The sequence below is a fragment of the Dermacentor andersoni genome, chromosome 5, assembly GCF_023375885.2.
Source record: "Dermacentor andersoni chromosome 5, qqDerAnde1_hic_scaffold, whole genome shotgun sequence".
Lineage (NCBI taxonomy): Eukaryota > Metazoa > Arthropoda > Arachnida > Ixodida > Ixodidae > Dermacentor > Dermacentor andersoni.
Window position 1 is genome coordinate 151,408,437 of NC_092818.1, and position 12,882 is coordinate 151,421,318.

General features: G+C 43.8%; 1 protein-coding gene across 1 annotated transcript in view; it reads right to left on the reverse strand.

Annotated features, from left to right (window-relative positions):
• Positions 1–354: 354 nt before the first annotated feature.
• Positions 355–12,882, reverse strand: part of LOC126531400 (neural cell adhesion molecule 2-like) — a 180,693-nt gene continuing 168,165 nt past the window's right edge. The window contains exons 9-16 of the mRNA XM_050178913.2: positions 10,277–10,582; positions 9,165–9,293; positions 6,533–6,560; positions 5,992–6,077; positions 5,171–5,304; positions 3,598–3,954; positions 2,370–2,590; positions 355–549 (exon numbers count right to left, since the gene is read on the reverse strand). Of these exons, the coding sequence (XP_050034870.1) occupies positions 3,661–3,954; positions 5,171–5,304; positions 5,992–6,077; positions 6,533–6,560; positions 9,165–9,293; positions 10,277–10,582 (977 nt within the window). The 3' untranslated portion in view covers positions 355–549; positions 2,370–2,590; positions 3,598–3,660. The remainder of the gene's footprint in view (positions 550–2,369; positions 2,591–3,597; positions 3,955–5,170; positions 5,305–5,991; positions 6,078–6,532; positions 6,561–9,164; positions 9,294–10,276; positions 10,583–12,882) is intronic.

Consider the following 12,882-nt stretch of genomic DNA (forward strand, 5'->3'; position numbering starts at 1 on the left):
ATGAAACGCCTTATAAGTATCCTATAAGGCTCTACAATTTCAGTGTAAAAATAAAACGATCATTTTAGCATGACCCAATGCAAACACGCCTGTAGTGAATCGTTCGGTAGAAACATTGCCTTTCATTTAAAACAGTGTAGACTGCAGTTTGAGATAGCATGCTGAAATATTTATACATATATATATATATATATATATATATATATATATATATGTGTGTGTGTGTGTGTGTAAAAACAGGTTGCTGGAAGAAGTAATTTGTTAGTTCCTGCTTACCTGGACTTTGTGAGACAGTCGTAGGCTCGAGAGATGAAGCTTAATGAGCCGCTTTTTCCTCTAAAGAAAGCACTCATATTCACAAAAAGCACTGTTTGTTTTCTTTTCACCATGAAGTCAACATGCCACGCATTTTTTTATGTACAGTAAAAATCTCACGGGATCTCGCAATGTCACTGAACACAACTGCAGATGAACAAGTTTGTTGAGCACTTGACCCACTGCTGACCACGACACTGTCCTCTTGCTGAAATCCATTTTTTCCAAAGGCACCTGATTGAAAAAATAGTACATTCAAGTATTTTTTTTCTACGATGTGATGACACATTTTACTGACGCACATAAAGGAAAACTTCGCATCCGAAACGGAATGTTTTAAGGATGCTTCAAGTGATGTTTCCTTTCTGACTGAGATGAACTGAATAGAAGGCTTGCTACTTTCTCAAAAGTATGTGTTTCTTAAAGTGGCCCTGAAGCACCCCTCGGGCTTGGTGAAATACATAGTCCGCGGATAGCATACGCTGCTGTGAACATCTCAGACAAATTTTGCGGTCGTACGCGGTGCGTGGAGCTCGCAAGCGGATCGCAAAGTCACCTTCCTCTCAGACGCCCTCTTTTGAACACAAGGCCCTGTCCTCACTCTCTGCTAGACGCAGTATTTCGTCATTCTCTTAGACGGCTGCTATTAGCCGATAGCTTACTTCAATCTGAGGTTGGCTACATGGCGTAGATACCACGGTCGCCGCGGGGTGCCGCCACGAGCCCACTGGCTAAGCGCACTGCGGCTCGCTGAGAACAACCGCGTTTGGCTTATGTTTAGCGTGTCATAGGCACCAAAGGCGAAAGTAGTGGCGCGTACGCTAGGAGGTTAAAGAAAAACTGCTGGAGTGGAAGCTCCCGTAGCTCCTTACCAGGAAAGGTAAAGCCGATGCTCGCCATTCCTTCACCTGAAATAGAGCCTTGTCGGGTGATGTCCGCGTTCAGATTACGTGATTTGGCTCTGTTATTGTGATGCTAGGCTAATTAGGAAATAAAAGCTGGTTGTTCCCAAAGAAAATAGTACCTTCCAAATATTTATGACATTCTCCCCAATACAATATTCCAGGATATTCAGACTTGACAATAAAACCCGCAATACAGAGATACACATAGATAAGTATCTGTCTCGAAAAATAAGCCACGATTAACCAAGGAGGTTGACTAACTCGTGGGAAGTATTCTAAAAGCAATTATTCGCCATTTTTACCGTTTATTTATAGTTTTATCATGTCCCTCATGTGCGGATTTACCTTCAGGACATAGTTTCCACTCCAGCAGTTTTTCTTAAACCTCCTTGCGTGTACGTTAACATCCAAAATGAAGTTTGAACTGCGCGCCACGGTGACATTTAGAAGACGGAGTGTTGTGAGCACGCCCCACTGTGCCGTAGCCTTCGCAATGCAAGGCATTGAAGAACGAACGGGAGCACAGCGTAGGCCATGCTAGATTGCCATAACTCCGCTACTGCTGAACGCATTGAAGTACCTTTTGCGGCAAACTATTTTTGAAATAGCCTATTTTCACTTGCAATTCCTTTCTCCATTTCGATAAAAAGTGTTTCAGTGCCCCTTTAAGGAATCTCGTGAACACTAACTTTATTGGGTTCCCAATGATATTGTACTCAATATATTGTCAAATACAAGTTGACTGAGCTGGTAGATAAGTAGCTATTAGAGTGCTTCAGTGTAATTTAACCAGAATCCAACAGGCACTGCTGAAATGGATATCTTGAGTTTCGTTAACTTTTACAATACACTACACAATGAGCGCGTTCTTTTTGTATCCTGTGAGAATAAATGAAGTAGTACTATCGATCAAATGACATTTCAGTGATCCGCCCCAAAAAAGTTGGACCAGATTACTCTTCGCAACTGTCAGTCTTTCGTCCTTAGTTAAAACTATAAAACGGCAGTTTCAAAACACACAATACACCCGAAATACCACAACGAAAGAGAAACTGACTTGTAGTTGCGCACGGGTAAAAGAAGTTTACCGCAATGTTAACAAAATATGCGCTAAATACCTTTAAAACACCTAACGGCTTTACTGCTTACCTCTATGTCTTCTTCTGCGAACTTTTACACGCTTGTGGTGGATACGATACTACCAGCAGCATCAATCTTGGGGAACACATGGGTGCAGTACTCTTTCTCTCTAAGCGCACTTGGGGAGAATCACGAACACAGCAGCTCACAGGCACCTTTCGTCGTCCAGCGAGGTGCTTGTGTAGCTGCATACCAAAATTGCACATAGTCGTCACGCCGAATGGGCCGCCCTGGAATTGGATAAACAGAACATATAATTACACTCAAGAAATTCTGAGCTACTATAAACACAAAACAAGAACGCTCCCGATGAAAATTCTGGTGATAAATTGCCCCTCCCCGCCGCCCCCCTATAGGCATGCAAACTAATAAATATGCCAGCCATAGCTCCCCCTTCTTCCAAAACTAGGTGTCATCGAAGCGAACCTTGATAGGCAGTAATAAATAGCCCAGTTTTAAATTACAAAATAAGCATGCTATTGACATGTACTTGTGCACTGAAGCCTATTTAGGCGTATTACGTGGGAGTGTAATTCAACTAGTACGTCAACTGAAAACCGTAATGCATTGCCGTCATGCCACACAACTTAAACTGCCAACGCGTTATTATCGTGTAATAAATGTTTTCACTCCATTAACTTTTAGTCCATATTAAGGGACTGCATGGAAGTGATGCAACGATTGACGAAGGATGTGCTGTTTGAATGGCATAATATGCGAAACGTGTGTGGCTCAAAAGCATGTCGAACATAGCTGTCCATACTATACACATCCTAAATGTTTAAAAATATTGTTAGCCACTTGCAGCTATAAAACTCATAATTCATCACAAACGAAAAGAAGATCGGCGTTGTCGCTGCATCTGAGTAAGAAAGCATTTGGAAGTCAACGTGAAAAATGCTTAGGGGGGAAATCGATTCAGATGTTTTGTAGGTATTTCCCAGTGTCATCTTTATGGGCCCTGCCTACAATATGGGTGCGCTGAAGGTATGCTCGAACATGTGTGTCTGCACACCTGATATATCTACGTTTGCTGCAAACATATGAATACTGCGCACGGCCTTCATACGGTGACGTATAAATTCTGTTGCTTTGTCAGCAGGTAATAAAGTCTACATGGTCTGCAGAGAAGTAGGAATCTTCGCGTAACTTGCATGTACGGCCACTAGTAGCTTGAAATATTTGTTATCGCCATGCATCGCGCAGATAGTCACATAGCAGGTGCAATGAGACAAACCAGATGAAGTCGTGTTGCAGGTTCCGTGTTGAGCGCCACATGAAACCGAAAAATATATCTTGGCTAGACGGTGCTTTCCATTCGATTGCCCGTAACCAGAGGCAGATCGGAGAGGTTCGGCCTGATGGTGCCGTCCTCATTCATGTCTTCGGGGCCACCGGGAATCTGATGGCCTGAAGGAAGTGGCCGAAGGGCAGTGCTCCCTTGGAAGTCTATGCGGCCGTATTCAGCTCCGCGAAAATCTTCCAGGCCGGTCCTGTGTGGGCGTGGTAGAGTCGCCGACATGCACGAGCCCCCCGACCTCGACAAGGCAAGCTCGACGTAGGTAAGGTCAGAACCTTCCTGGCTAGAAGTATGCTGCAAACACAGAAAAGGTGTTCGCATGAAGACATAAAGTTACGAAAAATTACAATGAAGGCACTCTCATCGCTGGAGCTTGTCTGCTAAAGCGACAAAACTTGGTATATGAAAAACGTATAGCCCGTAAAAGAAATCTCAGTACCCTTCCACTCTGTGAAGAAGGTTGACCAGCGAAGCTGCTTATGTGGGCCCCTAATGGCGAACTGCACCTCCACCGGGGTCGGCCTGGCATTGCATTGCGTATGGGGAGTGCTTAACGCCTGCTTTACCTCCGCCGTGGGTCGGCCCGGCATTACACTATCTTCGGGATCGGTCCACGTATGGGGAGTGCTTAACGTCTGCTTCACCTTCGCCGCGGTTCTGGCCGGTATTGCACTGTCTTCGGGATGGGCCAACGTATGGGGAGTGCTTAACACCTGCTTTACCTCCGCCGTTGGTCGACCCGGTATTGCACTAGCTTCCGGTTCGGCCCACGTATGGGGAATGCTTAACGCCTGCTTTACCTTCGCCGCGGTTCGGGCCGGTATTCCACGTATGGGGAGTGCTTAACGCCTGCTTTACCTTCGCCGCGGTTCGGGCCGGTATTGCACTGTCTTCGGGATGGGTCCACGTATGGGGAGTGCTTAACACCTGCTTTACCTCCGCCGTTGGTCGGCCCGGCATTGCACTATCTTCAAGATCGGCCCACATATGGGGAGTGCTTAACACCTGCTTTACCTCCGCCGTTGGTCGGCCCGGCATTGCACTATCTTCAAGATCGGCCCGCGTATGGGGAGTGCTTAACGTCTGCTTCACCTCCGCCGCGGGTGGCGCCGGTATCGCACTATCTTCGGGATCGGCCCCCGTATGGGAAGTGCTTAACGCCTGCTTCAGCTCCGCCGCGGGTGGCGCCGATATCGCACTATCTTCGGGATCGGCCCACGTATGGGGAGTGCTTAACGCCTGCTTCACCTCCGCCGCGGGTCGGCCCGGCATTGCACTACCTTCAGGATCGGCCAACGTATGGGGAGTGCTTAACGCCTGCTTCACCTCCACAGCAAGTCGGTCCGCAATTGCACTATCTCCGGGATCGGCTTACGTATAGGGAGTTTTTTGCTCGCAACAACGAAACAATTTTCTTTTGCCTTAATTAGAACTTCTAAACAGGAAGCACCTCAGAATTCTTTATAACGTGCCCTGTCGGCAGCTACTTATTGCCAGCAGTGAAACTTACTTTCCCATTGGCATATTTATTAGATGGTAGCGTTCCAGAGTGACTGATTTCATTCGTGGTAACAGGTAAGTTGTAGTAACTTGTCACTGTATGCTTTTCGTATTCCTTCTTGTCCTCCTGTTCCTGATTGTACGCTGAAAAAGCAAGTTGGTGATGATGCATTAGTTGTGTCATTGCAGAAAGGGCTGGATAATGCTGCCAAGTGCAATAAGCAAATGCACAAGGCACAAAATGCGTAGGCGTAAACAGAAATCTCCTATATATACTACTACTGCGAAAACAAGCTTCGCAAATCAAATCCTATACACCTAACTATTCTGTATCTATAATCGAAAGGAAGTAGTTTCAGCCAAATTTCAATACAATTTGCCTGCTAGAAGAAAGCTTTCAAAGCCTAAAATTGTGATTTTGGAAATGTGCGCTTTGTGAGGAATAACGCACTCGGGTCTGTTTATTAGATTGTGAAATATATTTTGTAGTCATGCGAAGTTGCGATCTTATTAGGGTAAGAGCAATGTTTGCGCGAGCATGTCCAGCTTCAAGATTTGGACAGCTGTAGATTTGCAGTGTCACCTACCAGCGCCTGTTTCGGGAGCTGCAAAGCGCTTCTGCTTGTGATGCACTATGTCTTGTTTTTCTTTTTTCTTTCCTTTTATGAATTCACTGCATTCGCTGCTTCTTCTAAGAATAGGTTTTTAGATCTTGGTTTAACTTTCGGAAGTGTTGGAAGAGAAGCGTGGCCCGAATACTATATATAATATAATGACAGATGTGCTACGCTGGACTGCAATTTTATGGTAAAACAGCAGAAGTAGCCTTACTGAGCGGAGCTGCTGGTATAATGTCCGGGCCACGGCCTTCTATATCAGCAAATTCCTCTCCGTCTTTTTTGAGCAGGCTTTGCGACCTGAAAGCATGAAAATCTGGTTACACATTCTATAGAGCAATGGTGCTGTAGATATAGTCATTCTAACCTAGTTGCTCACTAAATGTTTGTACTTGTTTCAAAGCGAATATTATTTTTATCTGAAGAGTCATCAATGAGTCGACGGGCTCTCTTTGTAAAAAGAATACCTGTTGAGTGGCTCACAGCTCTCGTCCCCGACGAAATATGTAGGACTCAGGTGAAGCTTCTGACTTTTCACTACGCTAAATAGCAAAACGATAGAGCCGAGCACCCCCAGAAATTATTGCTGTATGTTTGATTCTTTATAGCAAGGATTCAATATTTTTTTAGTCTATGTAACGATTATGCAACATCGTTGCTCAGGATAAATTACTTGAACAACCTGTGTCGCAACTGTCTTAAGAAGAGACAGTCAAACTTTTGGGTGATAAATACTAGTAAAAAACAATACTTACTTGTCATCCGTTCTTTCCTTGTACTCATCTAGAAGAAAGCGCGAATTGAAGAATTTTTATGGGTTGTAAGTACACTTCGTATAGCTCCTCAGGCATAGTGAAGAATGAATACAGATATTGGTCATAAACAGTGTAATAATATCAAAGGCTCCTTGTACCTCTACATAACATCATTCAGTTCAAAGGTATATTCCTTACTTCGTTAAAAACCCAGAGAAAAGACGGGGAATGCGGGAGATGGAAATTCAAGACGATGAGCAAAACGTGAACAAGGTGAACAAGCCCACGTTTCGACAAGTGGACTTGTCTTCTTCAAGGCGACATATGCTTTCCTCGCCACAGTATATATAGGTGGGGTTCTTCTAAAGGGGAGAGGGTGTGAGGCGGGAGGACGCGGAAACGAGGGAAAATGTGTTAGCGTGTCGAATTGAGAGTAAAGGAACGCTGTGTACAAGGTCAAAGTCAGGACCCCACCCCGGTCTGTCAATACACGCGCGCTAGCCGGCGTGTCAAGGGCGTCTGACACGCCGGCTGAGAAAAAAACAAAAAGAAAGAAAGGAAAGGAAAGCGAAAAAAAAGAAAAAAAAAGGGGGGGGGGAATACGCCAAGAAATCAAACTAAGTGTTGTTGCCTATAGCTTGAAGTTTAGCATAGCGAATAGATTCTAAAGCTTCCTTTGAAACGTTTATGCCTATTGGTTGCAATGTCTTCAGCTTATGGATAAGGTATGATTCTCTGTATTTTCTTTCTCGTTCAGAACGGAAATTTGACTGTAATATGTAGAGTTTAAGTTCATCAAAGTTATGACCTGGTTGGTTGAAATGCTCGGCGACGGCTTTGGGAAGCTTTTTAGCTGTGTCCGCACGATGTCCGTTTAATCTGACGTTCATTGATTGTCCTGTTTCACCGATATATTGTTTCTTATAGAAGGAACATTCAAGCATATAAATCACATCCGAACTTGTGCAGGTGAAGCTAGATTTGACTTCATGTGTATAACTATTTGCGGTGCTTTTAATTTTAATGTCACTTTGAAGGTGCCTGCAGGTTTTGCACCTAGGGCGACAACATGCTTTTATTACGGGGGAATGCTGCTGGTTGGCTTTTGCGTGCACTAACATGTCTTTAAAGTTCTTGTTTCGGCGATAGGTAACCCTGGGTACATCCGGGAACGCTTTGCGCAGACGCTCGTTACTTGATAATATTGGGTGGTATTTTCTTAGGATGTTGTTTACGTTTGGGAGTGCATTAGAATATTTTGTTATAAAGGCCGGTGGTCTGTCGGATTCTAATGTGGGCTGTCTCTTCACCAATTCCGACTGTCTCTCCAATCTTGACGCGGCATCATAAGCTCTATCGAGAGCAACTTGGGGATAGACAGAAAAAAGGGAGAAGAGCCAAGAGGTTAACAAGAACAAAACATCTGGTTTGCTACCCGAAACTGGGGACTGAGGGAGAGGGAGGGAAAAAGGTAAGAAAGTAGAGAGAGAAACAGGGGGCCCAGACACACTATCACAGCCATTCACTATCGCCGCAGACTATCATATCACAGTATCACAAGCAGCCTGACGAACGGGAATCCAAGCTACAGCCTCTTGAGTAGGTCTGTCGTCCTTAAAAATTGTAGCAGCGTAGCAAAGACGATTCTAGTCGCAATAATATAAGCCGGCCTGTCCCAAATAAAGACCAACATAAACGAGGTCGAAAGAGACAGAGACTATCCAACTACGGAGCGCTCAGCTACGACAGGTGCGCAACTCTTCTTGACTGCGCAAATAAAATATATTGAAACGGACAAATTATGAGTTACTGTAGATAGTCCGCAGAATCATATGGAGTTCTTGCTAAGGAACATGACACATGATACTCTTAAAAAAAGCTTAGATGTTTTTTTTTTTATTTTCCCCTGAACGCCCACACATTGGTACATCAAGTAGAATTTTGACCACGGATTATTCACCAAAAATGTTATCGTTCAAAAATTGCCAGCCGCCTTCGCTTACAATATTATTGACATGACAATGGCCGGCGCCATTTCTTACCAACTGCTCTATTGTGCTATACACCAAAACATTTTGCAGTGAGACTTTCCACCAATTGCGTTAACAGCTCTAATTTATATCGAGCAGGCTGCTGCTTACAAGCTGTTTTTACGAACGAAATAGATGGAATAACACCAACGTTGGGGATTTATTTACAATCCAGTTCGTAGAACAAGCTCAGACCATTCGTGATGGTGACCCTTACGTTAGCGATGGGGGTCAACGAAAAACAATCAGTCCCTCTGAACTAAACCTTATGTGAGCTTGTCCCCTTTCCCCGTATTCACAAAGCAAAACACAATGATGGCTGACCAATGAGCAACAGTTCTTATAGGAAGAAAAATTTTTTAATTTCGCACCCGATATGTAATCTTCCGAGTTGGTCGACAACGAAGCTACTATCTTCAGGATTCAGTTTGAGAAGTCACATCAAACAGGCTGCTAATTTGATATACAAATTCAAAGAAAAAATAGTAAGCATGAGTAGGCCGTATTGGTCAGAAATATATAGAAAAGTGATACCCTTCTCCAATACAAATTTTGAATCGTGTTCCATATTTATAGATATGTGCACAAAGCTTCAAACTTACCTCTAGTCTTCCGAGGATGCTTGTATCTTATGAATAAGATAATCACGATTGCTGCTATCACTAGAGTCAAAATAATCCCCATGATGACTCCTAAAACGGGTCGGATAATTATGATGGCTTGGCTTCCAGCTAGAAAAGGAAAAGGAGAAGTCGTTAAGACTGAGAAGGCTGCCTAGATTTGGAAAGAAGTACATGACTTTTTCACTTATTTACGAGCTCTTCTGAGGAGACAAGGTGATATGCTGTTGAAATCAAATTCTCAAAAGTAAGCACAAGTTGCTGAGTTAAGAAATGTTGTAAAAAAATTTCATGAAGTAGTTACTAGATTGTCATAGAACTTATATTATTAAATATTAGTTAATAGAACATACAAGCTCGTGTTCATTTCACTTCATTTACTTTAGACACCGTCGGGTATTTACACAAATCAGGTTTCATTTTATTGCCGTAGCATTTGCTACGCCCCTTTCTTTCCTCCTTTATTTGTGCTGCGTGAGCGTAAAATTAAAAAATTAAGACAACACAGGGATTTGACATTGATTTCTTTTTCATAACAGGGACTTGCTTCTGGCTCTTTGCTATGACTCACAAGTACTGTTATGCAAGGCCAACCAATATTTCACATCAAAAATAACCAATACAGTTCGTTTAGTTATGCGGCATTCTTGCATCGCGTAATCAATAGATTTAGGTCATATGATATGATACCAATGCTTAGTACAATTCATACACCTTACCTTACCAACGCAAAGCTTTGCACGAAAATGTAAATAGAACGTTGGACCTTGAGCATTGAGCGTTTGATAGGGCATAATGTGCGCTAAATACTTTCTGCGACACGCTCATCAGTGTTTCACTCCAAGAGGAAAGAAAGACGGCAAGTCTGATACTAAGGCTCGGGAAGTAGATCGTTCGAGGCCTTCGCTCTCATGCGTGGCAAGAAAGGCAAGTGCTGGCACCGAGATCGAGCGAGAATAGAAGGTTGCATCACAGCCTTGAACAGGGAAACCGGGCAAGAGCAGGTAATGGGCGAACACTAGTAATTGAGAATGTGCGCTCGTGTTCAGCAAAGTGCCCAGCCGCGCTAACTGCAGGCGCTGCTCCCTGCTTACCCGTTAGTTTCTCGGCGGGTCTGAGTGTGCTGACGACGAAACGTGTGGGCGGCCGATGTCCTTTAGCGTTTCTCGCGTACATGCTGGCTCGAAATGAGGTGCCGCCGGCGAGCCCCGAGAAACCGAACGCCGCAACCGGCGACGAAGACGCGTTGGCCACCAGGCGGCCGCTATCAACGTCGTGAAGCTCAGCGAAAAACGTGACTGGCGTGACACCGCCGTCCCAGGAGCCCTCGGCGCACTCGAACGACACCGAGTCCTCGGTGGCGTTCAGCTGGCTGCAGTTGCTTACAGGCTCTGGTGGACCTGCATCGCATGAAAACGAATAAAGCTGGCAACTTTCATGTTGCCTGAGGGAACGACATCGCTTACACAATCGTTCGCGCTTCTATTGTTTCCGCCTGTTTATTGCTACAATACTACTAATACGCCCTTACGGCACGCAGCCCCGCGAATGAATTGAGCTAAACAACCCATTCTCGTTACCAAGCCAAGCCAAATCACAGATGTCTAAGAGGGGCTTATTCTCGTTAGGCAAATGCAGCTGCAATACGGTATTGCTCTATCTCAAGTGGTCTTAAGGAGCCCTGGTTAGTGCAGTAGAAATCGCGGCGTAAATGTCATTACACTGGGTTAAATATGTAACCGTCTAAGTCACAGCTTGTGCACTTCAACCAACAACACTGAGGCTGAATCTGCAAGAGTACACCACACCTACCGCAAGACAACATACGTACGTACGTATGTACGTACGTACGTACGTGCGTACATACATACATACATACATACATACATACATACATACATACATACATACATACATACATACATACATACATACATACATACATACATACATACATACATACATACATACATACATACATACATACATACATACATACATACATACATACATACATACATACATACATACATACATACATACATACATACATACATACATACATACATACATACATACATACATACATACATACATACATACATACATACATACATACATACATACATACATACATACATACATACATACATACATACATACATACATACATACATACATACATGCATACATACAATTGTGATGCCAATAGCCGGGATAACGAAACTACCACCCTGGTAGTTTCTTCCGCCCATAGCGGGAGGGACTAACGGAAGAGAGGCTTTTGGAAAGGGGGCCCCAGTGCTTCGTAATTACTTTTCACACGCTCCTCAAAACCACAAACAGTTTCTTAAAATTGTTGAGATTAGGTTAAGATTCAGCAAAGAAATGATTGTTGAGTCGCGCTGAAGTTACTGTACGGACATCTGCGCCCACACGTGATCGGGCAGCATTCTTTGCAGACAACCTAGCACCTTCTACCAGCGTGCTGCCACGTTCATCAATGACATCAATACCGGACGTAACTGTGACGCCAGCATCATCTTGAAGCAAGCTGGAAGTCCAACTAAATAGCCGCGCTCGCCTTGCACTCTAAAAACAGTTGCACCATTTGCGGTGCTTATTTGCCACACACATTAATCATCATCTGCCTTGCCCGTATTTCCTTTCTTTAACATTGCGAGCCCGGTACTTCCAAGTGAGGAATGGCATGCGCGTTATTAGCGTGACAGAGCATTCTCGATAGGCAAGTATTGACCGCAGCGTTTTCAAGAAAGGAAACGCAAGCAAGACAGATGATGATTATTGTTGTGTGGCAGATATACACCCCAAAGGGTGCAACTGTTTTTAGAGTGTAGTAGGGTGACATTATTTCTATATTTGCCTCACTATTATAGGCAAGCGCTGCTGTTTGCACACCGAGATTCTAAACGATAGTACAGAGCTGCCCGACATGCTCCCAATGCTCTCGCTCAGTTCTTCTCGTCCATGTGCCCTCACCTCTTCCTACCTTATAAAGGCTGATTCGATTGTACCTTTCAGCTCTTTCTCGCTTTCACGCTGTCAATTCATCACTTTTTGCTGAATGAACAGGTGAAGCTTCATTTTTTTCTATCTTTTTTCGGAAACACCGAACAAGCCATTTTAGTAAGAGCCCAATGCAGAGCTGTACAAATGCTTTTTTCTCACCCAATTCCCATCTATTCCTACCTATGTAGAACGAAGTTATCTGTTGTTTGTTAGAATTAAGTGGCGTGGCAATAGCACACAATCGCATTTTTGAAGTTCTAAATTCCAGAATTATTTCCTATTTTACCTGTTCTTGTCCTACAACACTGCTAATTATCGTGATTGTTTTTGAAGAAAACTGTGCGCCTAAAGAAAACACACCCTTATTTAATGTCTTGTGCTTTCGACCTGATACGTTTACCATTCACAGAAAACTACTGCTGAGCTAAAAGCAGTTTATGAACTTATGCCATAACTGTCTTTACAACAGCACTGCAAGCGTGTGTGCACAGGGGTGCGAGCAGCTGGTACACGTACTTATTTTATTTTTCCCAATCGCTGGAGTTCAATGAATAAGTAAATGCGAATATGTTCGCAATGCACTAATAATGCACGATAGCGCGCTCTGTAAACATTTTGAAGGCAAGGCTTCTTTTAATGCTTCAACATTAGGAGTGTCAAAGTGGAGAAA